This window comes from Hylobates moloch, unplaced genomic scaffold, assembly GCF_009828535.3.
Source record: "Hylobates moloch isolate HMO894 unplaced genomic scaffold, HMol_V3 SCAFFOLD_19, whole genome shotgun sequence".
Taxonomy (NCBI): Eukaryota; Metazoa; Chordata; class Mammalia; order Primates; family Hylobatidae; genus Hylobates; species Hylobates moloch.
In genome coordinates this window covers 4,234,271-4,252,949 of record NW_026652294.1, presented here as the reverse complement: position 1 = coordinate 4,252,949, position 18,679 = coordinate 4,234,271, and the positions used below count along the sequence as shown (strand labels likewise).

The 18,679-nt window shown below is 46.3% G+C and overlaps 1 protein-coding gene across 4 annotated transcripts in view; it reads left to right on the top strand.

The window, feature by feature from the left end:
* The window catches only part of MAPK1 (mitogen-activated protein kinase 1), a 235,831-nt gene extending 217,540 nt beyond the window's left edge, over positions 1 to 18,291 (top strand). Inside the window, exons 7-9 of one of the 4 annotated variants that reach the window (XM_058431819.1) lie at positions 2,655 to 2,764; positions 6,648 to 6,773; positions 17,990 to 18,291. In XM_058431819.1, the coding sequence (XP_058287802.1) occupies positions 2,655 to 2,764; positions 6,648 to 6,764 (227 nt within the window). In that variant the 3' untranslated portion in view covers positions 6,765 to 6,773; positions 17,990 to 18,291. Of the gene's footprint in view, positions 1 to 2,654; positions 2,765 to 6,647; positions 6,939 to 11,897; positions 12,621 to 12,645; positions 14,308 to 17,989 lie in introns of those variants that run through there. The other 3 variants (XM_032139411.2, XM_058431818.1, XM_058431820.1) reach the window with 3 other exon arrangements.
* Positions 18,292 to 18,679: the final 388 nt, after the last annotated feature.

The window sequence follows — 18,679 nt, the reverse complement described above, 5'->3', positions numbered from 1 at the left end:
TAGTACCAGCTACTTGAGAGGCTGAGGCAGGAGGATTGCTTGAGCCCAGGAGTTCAAGGCTGCAGTAAGCTATGATCATGCCACTGCACTCCAGCCTGGGCCATAGAACAAAATCCAAACTCTGTTTTAAAAAACACAGAAAGAGAAAATGTGGCATTTTGGAAGGCGCTAGGGAAAGTCAGGATTTGTGGTCAGGTGTAACACTAGCCTCAAAGGGACTTCCAGTCTTTCAGGGGAAATAAAACCTGTATCCAAGTAAGCATCCACACAGGCAGCCATGATTCACACCATCTGAGTGTTACCAATGGATGCCCACGTGGTGTGGGAGGAGGGAGTCTGGACACTCTTGACTGTGGGATCCGCACCTGCCAGCTGCTTCTCAGTTCTCTCCTCTTCTCCTTCTGTAGCTATGAATAATGTAGAAATAGCACTTGCAGTAAAAGAAGGCTGGAGATCTAGCTACTTTTCAAGTAGCAAATCTTTTTTTAAAAAGCTGTCTTCCTTTGAAATTTATGCCTGGAGGTTTAAGGGCCTAGAATTTATTTAACTTGAAGGAACTAACGGATCTGTTTTAGAAATGCATAAGCTGCAAAACATTCAGCTGGCTTGGAGTGCCTCTCTACTTAATACTAACAAGTTTGAGTAGGACCCTCCTGCCCCCAATGGTTTAGAAGTAATACTGTTAGAATCTTATTGTGGTCCAGGCCTCCTGGACTTTTCTTAGCACAGACAGTGTCTAACTGGGTGAAAAGCCAAATGACTTAATCTAGTTTCAAGAAAGTCCTTGAGAAAATGTCTGTGAGTTCTACGTGGGGAGGGCTGGTTGAGAGCAGGAAGCAAAGTGGGATTTATTACCTATGTAATAGACCACAGGAATTTATTTTTTATTTATTTATTTTTTTGAGACGGAGTCTCACTCTGTCGCCCAGGCTGGAGTGCAGTGGCGCGATCTCGGCTCACTGCAAGCTCCACCTCTCGGGTTCACGCCATTCTCCTGCCTCAGCCTCCCGAGTAGCTGGGACTACAGGCACCCGCCACCACGCCCGGCTAATTTTTTTTTTGCATTATTAATAGAGACGGGGTTTCACCGTGTTAGCCAGGATGGTCTCGATCTCCTGACCTCGTGATCTGCCTGCCTTGGCCTCCCAAAGTGCTGGGATTACAGGCGTGAGCCCCCATGCCCAGCCAACCACAGGAATCTTAAGATTCAGCAAGGGTTGTGTGTCTTGTACACATATCTACAAGTGTTCCTTGGAAGTAGGATTTGAACCAGAGATGCCTGGGTTCTTGACCATCATGCTGCTGCTTTGTCCTGACCCTTGAGAGGGCCACTTCCTAAACCTAGCCAGTTTGTGTGCCCACAGACCCAGGGTCACAGCTGCAGGCATGACCACCTCTTCTACTGCGCAGACACTCCTTCAGTCACAGCAAAACCAGTCTGGATTCTCTACTCTGAAAAGTTATCTAGGCTATAAAACAAAATATCATTATTCCATAATTTCCTAAAGTGCACTTGTATGTATTGAAAAGATTATAGATAGAAACATACATAACTTTTAAATGTTTTCTATGCAGAATTTCTCATTATGGCCAGCATGTGGTTTACCATGTTTATCATCTCCTGTTGTCTTAAGGTCAGGGGTTGCAACAAGGGAGGTCAAAATTGGGGGCCGGGGCTAAGCACAAATACACACCCACAGCCCTTCAGTGACCTCAGGCGGCAAGATGCCTCCCACCTCCCCCCAACACCCAAGCAATCCCTTCGGAAGGTCTACTGACTGTTCTTAAGGGTTAGAAAACATTTTCTTAGTAAATAGTGAAAACTTACTTCTTGAAAGTAGTGGCTAGAAGTGATTCCTTAAACTGATCATGAGTATTAAATTGTACCAAATTTTACGTGATTGTTTTATCATTCTAGGAATAGTGAGAAGGGACATACAATTAAATTTTAAAATGTTTTAAGAAGAAATAATGATATTTTATCATTCTACTTTGAGGGCTTAATAGTATGTGCTAATTTGCAGATGGATGAAGTTGACCTTTGCCTACAAATAACCTAAAAAGAAATTATCATTGCCGGCCGGGCACCATAGCTCATGCCTGTAATCCCAGGACTTTGGGAGGCCGAGGCGGGCAGATCATGAGGTTAGGAGATCGAGACCATCCTGGCTAACACGGTGAAACCCCATCTCTACTAAAAATACAAAAAATTAGCTGGGTGTGGTGGCGGGCATCTGTAGTCCCAGGTACTCCAGAGGCTGAGGCAGGAGAATGGCGTGAACCTGGGAGGCGGAGCTTGCGGTGAGCCAAGATTACACCACTGCACTCCAGCCTAGGCGACAGAGCCAGACTCCGTCTCAAAAAAAAAAAAAAAAAAAAAGATCATTGTCAGAAAAGACGCTTCATTAAGTAGTGCCAGTGTTTTTGTTTTGTTTTTGTTTTTGTTTGCGGTCTGCAATTGTCAGATGGTCGGTCCCTACGTTCACAGTCTCAGGAGGCTTGGAGATACAGTCAGCACCCTTTGTGCTGGCTGCTCTCTCCATAGTCATGCTTAGCTCAGTTGTTTTGTGGGTAAGTTTACTTAAACAGGAAATTGAAGTATTTCTGTGACTACTCCTTCTGCTCTCACTACTGCAAAACCTTTCTCTTTCTAGCTCTGGACTTACTGGACAAAATGTTGACATTCAACCCACACAAGAGGATTGAAGTAGAACAGGCTCTGGCCCACCCATATCTGGAACAGTATTACGACCCGAGTGACGAGGTAAGAGCTCATGTTCCTGGCTGCTGCTTCAGGGACATAGATCAGCCAGCAGTGGACCAACCATATCTTGCTTAGATTTTCCTAAGATGTATCTGGTGCCATACCTGGTTCTTCCAACAAGCCCACCTTTGCCTTGAGGACAAGTGCTGTGGGGCACAGCTTGAAACCTCCTCCCCCATAACTCTCTATCTCAGAAGACTTCCTCCAGGCCACCTGCAACAGGTCGGGGCGGGGAAAACGCATGTATAAAGGGGACAACTGCACCAGTGTGGAGCACAGAGAGGGCATGGGTCTGAGACTGGAGGCCATTGTCATGGTGTGACAGGAAGAGACACCTGAAGCAAGGTGCTGGCCCTGAGGATGGCCAGGATGGAGAGGAGGTGGGCGGCCTGCTGAAGGGACAGCACACAGAGTGGGGAGGGAAGTCAACCTGGCCAGTTTCCACTGTGGCTTGGCGACTCCGTGTCAGGTGTGCTATTCCCTAGAGACAAGGACACGAGAGCCTGTTGTAAGAAGTGATGAGGCCAGAGTGGATATGGCAGCTCTTCAGAGCAGGCGGGGCATTCAAGTAGAAGATGCTGCATGTCATGTTCTCCCCAAGACAGTCCTAGTTCCTTGGCTCTCTGGTTCCTCTGGGGTTCAGTTTCAACTTTATTCTCTGGAGGATAACAAAGAAAAATGCAATATGAACCAAAAGTTTCGATTGTTCTAGTTGAGGCTCATATGCACAGAGAATAGTCTTTACCCTCCTATTTTTGAAAGAATCAGCTTTCCCTTCCACATCCATCTCCGTACCTCCAGCAACAAGTGAGGCAGCTTGTGAAATACCTACAACGCTGGCCGGGCGTGGTGGCTCACGCTTGTAATCCCAGCACTTTGGGAGGCCGAGGCGGGCGGATCACGAGGTCAGGAGATCGAGACCACGGTGAAACCCCGTCTCTGCTAAAAATACAAAAAATTAGCCGGGTGTGGTGGCGGGCGCCTGTAGTCCCAGCTACTCGGAGAGGCTGAGGCAGGAGAATGGCGTGAACCTGGGAGGCGGAGCTTGCAGTGAGCCGAGATTGCGCCACTACACTCCAGCCTGGGTGACAGAGCAAGACTCCGTCTCAAAAAAAAAAAAAAAAGAAAAGAAATACAACGTAGCCAGTAACACAGAATAGGTGATAATATAGGTTTGGGGCTCTTATAAGCTTAGTGGGCTGGAGACTTCCCAGGCTTCTGAGTCCAAATCAGCTGGCTGGGGTGGTGGATGATGCGTGTAGGACACCTTCTGTGATCCTAGATGCATAGCCCTCCTTCAGGCTGAGCTATTTATTCTTCTGGACATGAGTCCTTCTCCCCTTTCAGATGGCCAAAGCTTAGTGCAGAGTTTGGGGTCTGTGCTTCCTCCCCCAAAGGCCTCGTGAGGATTACATGGGTGAGACGTGAGAATCTAGGCATTCGCTGATTGACAGCTGGTATCATCATCAGCTTAGTTCTGTAACATTGCATTAGTTCATGGGCATTTAAAAATCAAAATGTGGCCAGGCATGGTGGCTCACACCTGTATTCCCAGCTATTCAGAAGGCTGAGGTGGGAAGATCGCTTGAGCCTAGGAGATCGAGGTTTCAGTGAGCTGTGATCACACCAGTGCACTCCAGCGTGGGTGACAGAGCAAAACTCTTTCTCTAAAAAATAATCATTGTTTGTCACTGAGTGTGTATGGGGTTCTTTGATCTAAATAGGCAGTTTATATTTTACTTAAATAGCTTTCTGGAGTATGGTTAAAAATTAAAATGGGGGCTGGGCGCAGTGGCTCACGCCTGTAATCCCAACACTTTGGGAGGCTGAGGCAGGCGGATCACTTGAGGTCAGGAGTTCGAGACCAGCCTAGCCAACATGGGGAAACCCCGTCTCTACTAAAAATACAAAAATAGCTGGGCGTCGTAGTGCGTGTTTGTAATCCCAGCTACTCTGGAGGCTGAGGAATAAGAATCGCTTGAACCCGGGAGGCAGAGGTTGCATGGAGCCGAGATCATGCCACTGCACACCAGCCTGGGCAATAGAATGAGACTCAGTCTCAAAAAAAAAAAAATGGGGCCAGGTGTGGTGGCTCACACTTGTAATCCCAGCACTTTGGGAGGCCAAGGTGGGTGGATCACCTGAGGTTAGGAGTTCGAGACCAGCCTGGCCAACATGGTGAAACCTCGTCTCTACTAAAAATACAAAAAATAGCCGAGTGTAATGGCAGGCGCCTATAATCCCAGCTATTCCGGAGGCTAAGGCAGGAGAATCGTTTGAACCCAAGAGGCGGAGGTTGCGGTGAGCCAGGATCGTACCACTGCACTCCAGCCTGGGCAACAAAGCGAGGTTTTGTATCAAAAAAGAAAATGAAAAGAAAACTTGTAAGAAAATACAAGAGAGATTTTTTTCATACTATAAAGATGTAGCTCTATAATATTGTTACAGTTACTAACATTTTGGAGTATTTCCTTCTCAGTGTTATATTTATCTAAATTTTAAAAATAAAATAGTTTTCATTCTCTTGACACAACATAGGCATTTTCCTATTAATCTTCTTGCAGCTTAATTTTTTTCTTTTTTGAGATTACTTGCTCTGTCACCAGGCCAGGCTGGAGTACAGTGGTATGATCTCAGCTCACTGCAACCTCCACCTCCCAGGTTCAAGCGATTCTCCTGCCTCAGCCTCCCGAGTAGCTGGGACTACAAGCACACACCACCACACCCAGCTAATTTTTGTATTTTTAGTAGAGATGGAGTTTCACTATGTTGGCCAGGATGGTCTCGATCTCTTGACCTCATGATCTGCCTGCCTCGGTCTCGCAAAGTGCTGGGATTACAGGTGTGAGCCACCGTGCCTGGCCAGTTTTTTTGGCTTTTTGTTGTTTTTTTTTTTTTTCTTTAAGACGGAATCTTGCTCTGTTGTCCTGGCCGGAGTGCAGTGGCGCAATCTTGGCTCACTACAACCTCTGCCTTCTGGGTTCAAGCAATTCTCCTTCCTCAGCCTCCCAAGTAGCTGGGACCACAGGGGCCTGCCACCATGCCTAGCTAATTTTTGTGTATTTTTAGTAGAGATGGAGTTTCACTATGCTGGTCAGACTGATCTCATGATCCGCCCACCTTGGCCTCCCAAAGTGTTGGGATTACAGGTGTGAGCCACTGTGCCTGGCCTTGCAGCTTAATTTTTAACAGCTCTAAGATGTTTTTTCATATAAAGATACCATGATTTATTTAATGAAATGCATGTATTTTAGTATTATGGGTGTTGATTAGATAAACGTACCACCACCCCCACAGCAGCACATTTCTCTTATTTCAACATTCACTGCCTTAAAACATTTAAAAATTATTCTGGGATTTGTGGTAAGTTCAGAAAAGCACTTTAAACAGATTCAGTTGCTCCCAGTCTAAGTGCTTATGAGACCTTCAGGAGCGTGGGCACAACTCTTAGTCTCACTCTGTCACCCAGACTGGAGTGCAGTGGCACGATCTCAGCTCACTGCAACCTCTGCCTCCTGGGTTCAAGCGATTCTCCTGCCTCAGCCTCCTGAGTAGCTGAGATAACAGGCGTGGACCACCACACTCGGCTAATTTTTTGTATTTTTGGTAGTGACGGGGTTTTACCATATTGGGCCAGGCTGGTCTCGAACTCCTGACCTCAAGTGATCCGCCCGCCTCAGCCTCCCAAAGTGCTGGGATTACAGGTGTGAGCCACTGCGCCCAGCCTGAGCCACCGCACCCGGCCAGCAACTCTTAAGTTTTTATGAGATGTCAGTCCTGTTGTATAAATTCAGAATCTGAGCAGTGGTCATTTTATGAATCAGTAAATTACTGCCTTACCCATAACAACTTTGACTGTTAAATGTTTTGTTTTCTCTGAAAGCCCATCGCCGAAGCACCATTCAAGTTTGACATGGAATTGGATGACTTGCCTAAGGAAAAGCTCAAAGAACTAATTTTTGAAGAGACTGCTAGATTCCAGCCAGGATACAGATCTTAAATTTGTCAGGTACCTGGAGCTTTAATACAGTAAACTCTAGCAAGGGAGGCACTGCCTTTTGTTTCTAGAATATTATGTTTCTCAAGGTCCATTATTTTGTATTCTTTTCCAAGCTCCTTATTGAAAGGTATTTTTTAAATTTAGAATTAAAAATTATTTAGAAAGTTACATATATTCTTTTAGGAATCTCTCTCTTGTTTATTAGAAACTCCAAGTACCTCCTTTACTCTCAACGGTAGTGAATGTGATTATTTGGAAACAACTTTTTCATATTCTGGATTGTTCATCTTTGGGTTCTCATCCATTCCTTGCTGCCTGTCCAGAGCAGTTTCACAGTTACATGAGCATCTCTCTGGAAAGGGTTTGCCTCAGGACTCCCTTCCTCCCATGGAAAGCAGAGCCACCAGTTAAATAGATTTAGTGTTAAGAGTCCTCTGTGCCTGCCCCTTCAGAAACTCCTAGCTGGGACCTGGTTCTACAGTTGATGTCACATGCAAGGGGCCCAGGCCCTGTTACCGGTTCAGACTAGCAGTGTAGGCTGGAGAGCTGGAGAAACTTCATCCAGGAGATGGAGGCTGGGCTGGCCTGTCAGGGGGATTTACATGGGCCTGCACAGAAGCTACATGTGCTTAGGTCATAAGGGGAGGTGAACAATGTGACAATATTGGTAGATTTTAAAAATTGAGCAGGCCCAACGCAATGGCTCATGCCTATAATCCCAGCACTTTGAGAGGCTGAGGGGAGAGGATCGTTTGAATCTCAGAGTCCAAGGCTGCAGTGAACTATGATTGTATCACTGCACTCCATCCTGGGTGAACCCTGGCTCAAAAAAAAAAAAAGTATACAGGAAAAGAATGGAAATCTTGATTTTAGAGAGTATGTGACAAGAGGAGAGAGAACTGGACTTGTGTTTAGAACTCTGTAGAAAGGAGCAGTGAATAAAGAATTGGGAACCAAAGTAGAAGCAGTTGCTGGGGAGATGCTTTGGACAGAGCCGGGTTGCAGTTACAGGCGTCCATTCCCCGTCACTAAGAACAAAGAACCAAGTAGACAAGAGCTGAGGACTGACATGACCAACTCAGCCTCCAAGCAGATAGCCCTGAAAGCCAGGCAGGGCAACATAGCAGGGAATTGGTAGGGAATAGACACTAGTAGCTTGAGGGCTGGAAAATGGTGTTTTCAAAAGTCTGACATCAAAGCAGGAGGGGTTGAAATGAGGGAAGACTGGGTAGGAGATCAGCTAAGAACAAATGCCTGGTCTTCCATACCAAAGAGGCCATAGCCTTGGACTAGAAATGAAGTGGGGAGAAGTGGCAAATTCAAGAGAAGGAGGAAAGGCAAAGTCTGAAAGACTCCCAAGTTTTCTAAACCCACCAACTTGGGGGAGGCAGGGCTGCTGGCACTGTTAAGCCCTCACTTAGCCTGCTGTTAACACCAGACGCACCCCAAAAGATGATCTCTCAAACCCAAGGGAAGTGTTGTGGAGTCACACGAACAGGATGTGCAGTGGACTGCTAGCCATAAGCCCTGCGGAGTGACTGAAAAAGAAGCCTGTTATCAGCAGGGGCCTGAGCTGGTTCATGTCTTCTGTTGCCCCATACACATGTGGCTCTCCAGTGGAGGAGGTGTTAGCCACAGTGACTTGCACAATCACTCACTGACAGAAAGCTGGGCCCCAGGATCCAACCATTTTCACACCTGCAGTCCCCACAGAGCTTCCTTCCTGGCTCCTCTGTGAGGTGCTCACAGTGGAGCAATTGTCTCTGTTTCTCAAGAGTCTGTCCGTCTCCCTCCGTGAGGCTCCAGGACACACTCCCAGTGTCTGTACAAGGTCAGATTAACTAGACCTTGGTCAGCCCGCTGCCTGTTTTTGTAAATGGAATCGCACAGGGCCTTGCATTTGCTCGCAGGTTACCTTTGCTGCCTTTCCTCTACAGCAGCGGAGTGGGGTAGTCATAACAGACCTGGATGCCCTGTGAGGCCTGAGAGGTTCACTCTCTTGCCCTTTACAGAACCTAGAAGATTGAGCTGAGCAACTAATGTTGCTTTTCTTCCTTCACAATTCCTTTCACAGTCATTTTCCCTCAGCCAGGTGGTGGCCTGTGAGCATCTCATCTTTTCTGTCGCTTCAGGTCAGGCAGCAGTGCTGCCTGCTTAGTCTGAGTTAGACACCAAGAGCAAGCGGAGCAAGCAGGACCTAAACACAGCCTCAGAGGGGACCACGTAGTAGGGGAGAAAGACACACACACACAGCTGTGCACATTTTTAGTATAAAAGAGCTTCTGGGGTTGACGTGATAATTTGTTTTTCATCATTTAATCAGCATTGAGCACTTCGTTTTGCCAGTTAGGAAGGGAGCAAAGATGAATAAAACCCAGGCTTTGCTTTCCAGCGCCTCTTAGCAGGAAATGTAAACAACAAGGAGTGTACAGAGTCCCAGAGGTGGACATAGGCATGGTGGGCCCCAGAGAGTAAGGCAGACATTAAAGCCTTGCAGAGTGTGGCCGACTGGAGACAATTGTGCTGCAGCTGAAACCTGACAGTTGGGTTCTTTGCTGGTTGGGAAGGGGCACAGCTGTGTGGAACCTGGAAGGTGGACATGCCAGACAGCTGGGCAAGAGGGGGGCTGCAGAGAAAGAGGCCAGCCCAGGCTGTGGCCCTTGCTTCCGCAGGAGGCCAGCTCTCCCTCACAGATAGCTGCCTGACCTGAACCAGTGGCTCAGGTGACTCTGGCAGCAGTAAGGATGCAGGAGGACCTCTGAGAGCAGGGACTTGGGGGACAACTGGCCAGACCACTGGAGAGACAGGCAGCACCACAGGCACAAGGATGGCAAGACAGAGGCAGGGTTGCTCCTGGGGCCACAGGACGCAGTTACTGGCAGAACGCCTCCTGAAGCCAGCCTTGCAAGGCAGGGGACCAGTATCCCTGTCAGGTCCACCACCACTCTGAGAGTCCCGGCGTGGCAAGGACAGTCACCTCTGTGTGTTGTTCATTTGCTCCAGACACAGAAGACACACAGATGCTCCCTATATGTGCTTATAGCATGATTTTTTTCCCCAACATTCTTTTAGTGACAGTTTTCAACTATTCTGCAAAGTTGAAGGAATGTAGACACCCATATTCCCACCACCTAGATTATGCAGTTAACATTAACATCTTACTTCTTTTCTCTTAGATCTGTCCATCTGTTCCTCTATCCACCCATCAACCCATCTCATTTTATCCATTAATTGCAAAGGAAGTTGCCAGCATCTAGACTGACTTACAATTTAATCATCTAGAATATCACATGAATCCAGGGGAAGCTGGGGCTGGGTTGGCTGATTAAACTATGGGATAGGTTCTTTCATAAACATTTCATTTTGGTGATCACAACAGAATTTTGGGAAGTCAGCATGCATCCATGTTTGTAATTGAGGAAACTGAAGACAGGAGCCTTTGAGCACTTTGCTCAAAATTGTACATCAAGTGGCAAAACTAGGCAGAGAATCCAGGTATTTTGGACCTAGAATGCCATTTTCTTGAAATGTTTGCCAGCATGAAACAGTGGCAGGCTGCGCGCTGCCTGTGATTAGCCTTGTTCCCTGGGAAAGGTCTCAGGACTCATTCACAATACTAAGGAGCATTGTCTCTGAGTTCCCAGCCCACACACCGGAGATCAGGAGCTCTAAATTGGAGAGCTCAGGAGGTAAAGGTGTAATAAAACATGGGAACACTGGGAGGGCACAGTTGACCGTTTGGCTGCATCAGGAAAGGCCTAGAAACATACACCCCAGGACCACAGAGCACAGCTGTGGGGCCCCTTTGGTAAAGGAAGCAATCAAGTGATACTTGTAGTGGTCGCCGAAAGGTCTTAAGGGTCAAATTATATTCATTGTATTTTGCTTAAGGGGGTCAGTTTTAGAAATGTTTCCATTGGCAAGTTTAAAAGCTGAACATGCCTACTACCTGTGACAAGCCTCATTCCTACCCAGCTCATGTCCTCAGTCCCTGTGAGGCGGGTGAAGGTAGAGATCAGTGCTTAACTTCCTTCTTCATCTGCCTGATTGTGAATTTTCTCAGGTGGATTGATCACTAGGGGCATGAACCGCATTTCCCTTTGGTTTATTGAAGATGAAAGCATTTTAGGGCAGCTTTAACTTCCTGCCAACCCATAGGTTTGGCTGCAGTTCACCTCTACGTAAAAGAGACCACTTCTCCCTCTTAGCCCATCTCCAAGTCCACAGTTTGGCTATAGTTAGCCCATTCTTCTTGCCCCAACTCCTGAGTGGCAGATAAAAACCACAGCTCTGAAAGTGCTCTGTGAAATAGCAAGTGATACTCTGCTAGATTTTCATGCTGGAAAACATTTCACACCAATGAGAATCTCCAAAGGGGAAGAGTGTTTTGTTTGCATTTTGAGACACTTGGTTGCCCCACTGGCCTCCTCCACCAGGCTTCTTCGTCTGAACCACAGAATGCAGAACATGATTTGAGTGGCAGTTTTCACTTTTAAGGATAGGACAGGCTGGGTACAGTGTCTCATGCCTGTAATCCCAGCACTTTGGGAGGCCTAGGTGAGTGGATCATTTGAGGTCAGGAGTTTGAAACCAGCCTGGCCCATATGATGAAACCCTGCCTCTACTAAAAATACAAAAATTAGCTGGATGTAGTAGCGGGTGCCTGTAGTCCCAGCTACTCGGGAGGCTGCAGCAGGAGAACTGCTTGAACCTGGGAGGCGGAGGTTGCAGTGAGCTGAGATTGCACCACTGCACTCCAGCCTGGGCAACAGAGTGAGACTCTGTCTCCAAAAAAAAAAAAAAAAAGGGATGGGACAAAGTGATCGATAGCTGGGAGTGAAGTTCACTCATTACTTACAGTGGAGGCCGGGAGGCAGTGGCTCTGCAGGTGTGGCTGCTCTGTGCCCACCCCTAGCAATATGTTCTAGCAAGCCCTCCAGGGGCTTTCCAGGCTAGCATCTGAGAACCACTAGCCTGTAAACAGTTGGAGTAGATTTGGTTTGGAATAGAATTTCTCCAAGTAAAAGTAGAGACATTGGAAAAACAGGGAAAGCATGCTGCTCATGCCTTCCTGGTGTGATGCTCCAGGTGGGCCCCGGCTGGGCATAGAGTGAGGGAAATGCTTCCTTTCAGGGCGCTGGTTCAGAGGCCTCGTGGGAACCTGTCAGATCACCTCTGACCTGCATGATCAGCACCTCTCCTGCCCGTGGGAACCAGTCACAGCTCCTTGCCTTTCCAAAACCCCAGCCCATTATCCTCACTCACACTTCCCACCAGGACTGTTTTGCCCTCAATCAAAGAAGATGTGAGCATTATTAGCAATGCACTGTCCCCTGCCTGTACAGTTAACTCTGTCCTAGCTGGTCATTTAGAGAGACTTGCTAAGAATAGGAGGTGGCAGAAGATCCTTTTGCATAAAAAGATGTATTATTTTACAAAGGCCCTTAAACTCTAATTTTGACCATGGAGTAGTGTTGGATATCTTAGTATATGTGCTGCCGAAGCAAGCACTAGTGTTGGATATCTTACGGTAAATAAAGGGCATCTTGGGAACACTGCAGTCGGCGTAGGCTGGGGGCTGGCATCTTTCCTATGAGTGTTGTGGAAACCACCTCAGAACTGTCTGAGAGGAGGTGTCTATGGAGTGAGGGCTGACCCTGGCCCCTTCAGAACTGCCATGTGTTATCCTTGCCCAAGTGTGTCCAAAGAAATGGCCATTTTGCAGGAGTCTTTTTTCCCTTTTCTATTTTCATAATGCTACTGCTGCTGCTGCTGTTTTAATGTGGTTCATTCTTGTCACTTTTGTGTTTTGTGATGCTGATGACGATGCTGTTTTTACATGGCTCACTCTTAACTCAGTGGTCTGTTTGTGTTTCTATAGGACAAGGGCTCAGAGGACTGGACGTGCTCAGACATCGGTATTCTTCTTCCCAGTTCTTGACCCCTGGTCCTGTCTCCAGCCCGTCTTGGCTTATCCACTTTGACTCCTTTGAGCCGTTTGGAGGGGCGGTTTCTGGTAGTTGTGGCTTTTATGCTTTCAAAGAATTTCTTCAGTCCAGAGAATTCCTCCTGGCAGCCCTGTGTGTGTCACCCATTGGTGACCTGCGGCAGTATGTACTTCAGTGCACCTACCGCTTACTGTTGCTTTAGTCACTAATCGCTTTCTGGTTTGAAAGATGCAGTGGTTCCTCCCTCTCCTGAATCCTTTTCTACATGATGCCCTGCTGACCATGCAGCCACACCAGAGAGAGATTCTTCCCCAGTTGGCTCTAGTCACTGGCATCTCACTTTATGATAGGGAAGGCTACTACCTAGGGCACTTTAAGTCAGTGACAGCCCCTTATTTGCACTTCACCTTTTGACCATAACTGTTTCCCTAGAGCAGGAGCTTGTGGAAATACCTTGGCTGATGTCGCAGCTTTCAGCAGGTGCTCCCATCTCGGGAATCCTTGGGGAGCACTTGTCAACGTCTTTTCTCATATCATGGTAGTCACTAACATATATAAGGTATGTGCTATTGGCCCAGCTTTTAGAAAATGCAGTCATTTTTCTAAATAAAAAGGAAGTACTGCACCCAGCAGTGTCACTGTGTAGACTTACTGTGGTCACTTGTACCATATAGAGGTGTAACACTTGCCAAGAAGCATTATGTGCAGTACTTAATGTTTGTAAGACTTACAAAAAAAGATGTAAAGTGGCAGCTTCACTCGACATTTGGTGAGAGAAGTCCAAAGGTTGCAGTGCTGAGCTGTGGGCGATTTCTGGGGATGTCCCAGGGTGGAACTCCACATGCTGGTGCACATACGCCCTTGAGCTACTTCAAATGTGCGTGTTTCAGTAACCATGTTCCATGCCTGAGGATTTAGCAGACAGGAACACTGCGTCTTTAAATGAGAAAGTATACAATTCTTTTTCCTTCTATAGCATGTCAGCATCTCAAGTTCATTTTTCAACCTACAATATAACAATTTGTAATAAAGCCTCCACGAGCTTATGACATGAAGCACTGTTCTGTCCTCAAGTACTCAAATATTTCTGATACTGCTGAGTCAGACCATCAGAAAAAGCTAGCACTAACTCGTGTTTGGAGCTCTATCCATATTTTACTGATCTCTTTAAGTATTTGTTCCTGCCACTGTGTACTGTAGAGTTGACTCGGTGTTTTGTCCCAGTGCGGTGCCTCCTCTTGACTTCCCCACTGCTCTCTGTGGTGAGAAATTTGCCTTGTTCAATAATTACTGTACCCTCGCATGACTGTTAACAGCTTTCTGTGCAGAGATGACTGTCCAAGTGCCACATGCCTACGATTGAAATGAAAACTCTATTGTTACCTCTGAGTTGTGTTCCACGGAAAATGCTATCCAGCAGATCATTTAGGAAAAATAATTCTTAATTCTATTTTTAGCTTTTCATTTCTCAGCTGTCCTTTTTTCTTGTTTGATTTTTGACAGCAATGGAGAATGGGTTATATAAAGACTGCCTGCTAATATGAACAGAAATGCATTTGTAATTCATGAAAATAAATGTACATCTTCTATCTTCACATTCATGTTAAGATTCAGTGTTGCTTTCCTCTGGATCAGCGTGTCTGAATGGACAGTCAGGTTCAGGTTGTGCTGAACACAGAAATGCTCACAGGCCTCACTCTGCCACCCAGGCACTGGCCCAGCACTTGGATTTACATACAATGAGTTAGAAAGGTACTTCTGTAAGGTCCTTTTTACCTCTGCTCGGCAGAGAATCGATTCTGTCATGTTCCTTTATTCACAATCTTAGGTCTTAAATATTCTGTCAAACCCTAACAAAGAAGCCCCAACATCTCAGGTTGGATTCCCTGGTTCTCTCTAAAGAGGGCCTGCCCGTGTGCCCCAGAGCTGCTGCTGCTGGGCACAGCCAAGAGTTGGGAAGGGCCGCCCCGCAGTACGTAGTCCTCACCACCCAGCCCAGGGTGCTCACGCTCACCAGTCCTGTGGCTGAGGAAGGATAGCTGGCTCATCCTCGGAAAACAGAACCACATCTCTATTCTTGCCCTGAAATACGCACTTTTCACTTGCGTGCTCAGAGCTGCCATCAGAAGGTCCACACAGCATTGACAGGACACAGAAATTTGACTGTTACCTGATAACACTGATAAGTCAGTTTTCATTTTTAAAAAATTGACAGTTTTATTACTCTTGTTTCTTTTTAAGTGGAAAGTTACTATTATGAGGTTAATTTGCAATCGTCTTCTAAATAGAAAACCATAGCCTTGGCTACTAACATCTGGAGACTGTGAGCTCCTTCCCATTCCCCTTCCTGGTACTGTGGAATCAGATTGGCATGAAACCACTAACTTCATTCTAGAATCATTGTAGCCGTAAGTTGTGTGCTTCTTATTAATCATGCCAAACATAATGTAACAGGGCAGAGAATGGTCCTAACCAAGGTACCTATGAAAAGCGCTAGCTATCGTGTAGTAGATGCATCATTTTGGCTCTTCTTACATTTGTAAAAATGTACAGATTAGGTCATCTTAATTCATATTAGTGACACTGAACAGCACCTTCACTATGAGTATGTTCAAATAAGCTTTCAGACTAATAGCTTTTTTGGTGTCTAAAATGTAAGCAAAAAATTCCTGTTGAAACATTCCAGTCCTTTCATTTAGTATAAAAGAAATACTGAACAAGCCAGTGGGATGGATTTAAAAGAACTAATCCTGAGGACTCTGTCCTGACACAGGTCCTCGAAGCTAGCAGAGATAGGCAGACGTTGTGGCATCTGGGTAGAAGAATACTGTATTCTGTGTGCAGTGCACAGTGCCTGGTGTGTGCACACTCATTCCTTCTGCTCTTGGGCACAGGCAGTGGGTGTAGAGGTAACCGGTAGCTTTGAGAAGCTACATGTGGCTCACCAGTGGTTTTCTCTAAGGAATCACAAAGGTAAACTACCCACACCGCATGCCACGTAATATTTCAGCCATTCAGAGGAGACTGTTTTCTCTTTATTTGCTTATATGTTAATATGGTTTTTAAATTGGTAACTTTTATATAGTATGGTAACAGTATGTTAATACACACATACGCACACATGCTTTGGGTCTTTCCATAATACTTTTATATTTGTAAATCAATGTTTTGGAGCAATCCCAAGTTTAAGGGAAATATTTTTGTAAATGTAATGGTTTTGAAAATCTGAGCAATCCTTTTGCTTATACATTTTTAAAGCATTTGTGCTTTAAAATTGTTATGCTGGTGTTTGAAACATGATACTCCTGTAGTGCAGATGAGAAGCTATAACAGTGAATATGTGGTTTCTCTTACGTCATCCACCTTGACATGATGGGTCAGAAACAAATGGAAATCCAGAGCAAGTCCTCCAGGGTTGCACCAGGTTTACCTAAAGCTTGTTGCCTTTTTTTGTGCTGTTTATCCGTGTAGAGCACTCAAGAAAGTTCTGAAACTGCTTTGTATCTGCTTTGTACTGTTGGTGCCTTCTTGGTATTGTACCCCAAAATTCTGCATAGATTATTTAGTATAATGGTAAGTTAAAAAATGTTAAAGGAAGATTTTATTAAGAATCTGAATGTTTATTCATTATATTGTTACAATTTAACATTAACATTTATTTGTGGTATTTGTGATTTGGTTAATCTGTATAAAAATTGTAAGTAGAAAGGTTTATATTTCATCTTAATTCTTTTGATGTTGTAAACGTACTTTTTAAAAGATGGATTATTTGAATGTTTATGGCACCTGACTTGTAAAAAAAAAAAAACTACAAAAAAATCCTTAGAATCATTAAATTGTGTCCCTGTATTACCAAAATAACACAGCACCGTGCATGTATAGTTTAATTGCAGTTTCATCTGTGAAAGCGTGAAATTGTCTAGTCCTTCATTATGTTCCCCAGATGTCTTCCAGATTTCTCTGCATGTGGTAACTTGTGTTAGGGCTGTGAGCTGTTCCTCGAGTTGAATGGGGATGTCAGTGCTCCTAGGGTTCTCCAGGTGGTTCTTCAGACCTTCACCTATGGGGGGAGATAGGCGGTGCCCACGCCCATCTCCTCATCCTCCTGAACTGCAACCCCACTGCCGGGCAGACATCCTGGGTAACCCCTTTTTTCAGAGCAAGAAGTCATAAAGATAGGGGTTCTTGGACATTTGGTTCTTATCAATATTGGGCATTATGCAATGACTTATTTACAAAACAAAGATACTGGAAAATGTTTTGGATGTGGTGTTGTGGAAAGAGCACAGGCCTTGGACCCATCCAGCTGGGTTCAGAACTACCCCCTGCTTACAACTGCAGCTGGCTATGTTGTCATTCTACGTCTCTGCTTTCTCCCTCTGCTTCAGACTGTCAGCTGTAAAGTGGAAGCAATATTACTTGCCTTGTGTATGGTAAAGATTATAAAAATACATTTCAACTGTTTAGCGTAGTGTACTTCAAAGCAAGTACTCAGTAAATAGCAAGTCTTTTTAAATGCTGCTTTATTTCATTAAATTTTGTTGTAAGGTATCACTAAAATGCTTGCAAACAGATGTAACTGCTAATCTGAGAGGAAACCCTCTTACTAGGAAGAAACCCTCCTGTCAGAAACCTTCAGGGAAATGAGCTGATCGCACCTAAACTGGGAGTTTGCAATGGGGTATTTGAAGCACCGTGGGAGTATTCCATTGGCCTTCTCCCTGAGAGACAGTCTTCCCTGTTGTCCAGATTCTGTAGAAGGCAATCAGAATAATCATCTTCCTTGTTCAGCAGAGGAGCCTGATCCCATTTTCACCACTTTGTGATGGGCTTCTCTCAGCGGTAGCTCAGCAGTTCCAGATGGCAGTTCGGACCAGCATCTAGGCTGGCCAGTTCGCTGTATTTACTTAGAACCAACATGTTCAGAGCTGGCCTGGACCATCTGAGGGGAACAGGAAACACCCCTAGGCTGTGGAAGCAAGTGGAAACCCCCACCCCCGGCCCTGAAGCCAAGGGGGCAGGGTTTGGGAGTGGCCAAAGAGGAGTAGTGCAGGGATGGGTTTTCCTAGGGACAGGCTTAGCACCCCTGACTCTAGGAAGAAGGAGCAGTGAGGCGGAGAAACAGTGGAGGGGATGGTGGCACTGGGCCCCATGGGGCCGAGATGGACACAGGGCTCGTTCTCGAGTCTGGTGCCAAGGACAGCTGAAGATGACATCATTTTCAGGTGGAGAGGAGAGAATGGAGGGAGGTCATGCCCTGTGATGTGTCTTTTGCAGGTGAAGGTGGGAGACAAGGTCTCTTGCTGACGATGAGGCAGAGCCACCGTGAAAGTTGTAATAGGAGGACTGCCCACCGCTGGAAGGGCCTGCAGTGACGCTAGGACACCCTCTGCCTGCATGTCATGTTAGCTGGGCTGAGCGAAGTAGAAGACCAAGGGGAAGAGGTGCAGTGGGGAGACCATGTGGGATGCAACCACAGGGCCGGTGGAGGGGCTGTGGCATGCAGGCGGAGACTGCGTGGCTGGGCACCTGCTGTGGCTGAGCATGTGGTGTGGGCAGTGGTCCTAGACCCCGCCATGTCCGGGCAATGATACAGAGCGCCTCAGCATCGCCAGTCTAGACTGTGTCTATGGAGAGCAGAAAGTTGTCTAGGGCTGCCTAGGGAACTGTGAGGCCAGCTGTATCACCCTCACAATGGTGACATTACGGTGGTGGCAGGAGCAAGGAGGGAGGGAAGAAGGACCCCATCCAGCTTTAGTCACAAAATACCCAATGGAAGATGCCAGTGCCAATCCTGTGGGTTTCCTTGGGACTTCACACTGGCTTTCTTATCTGCTCCAGATCCATTCAGTAGTCACTGAGTTCCTGCCAAGTACTTTGTAGCGCCAGAGGCCAGGAGTGGGGTCTGCAGCAGGACAGTCCCCATTTTCAGGAAATGCCTGGAGCTGCCCGTCCCCGAGAGAAAGG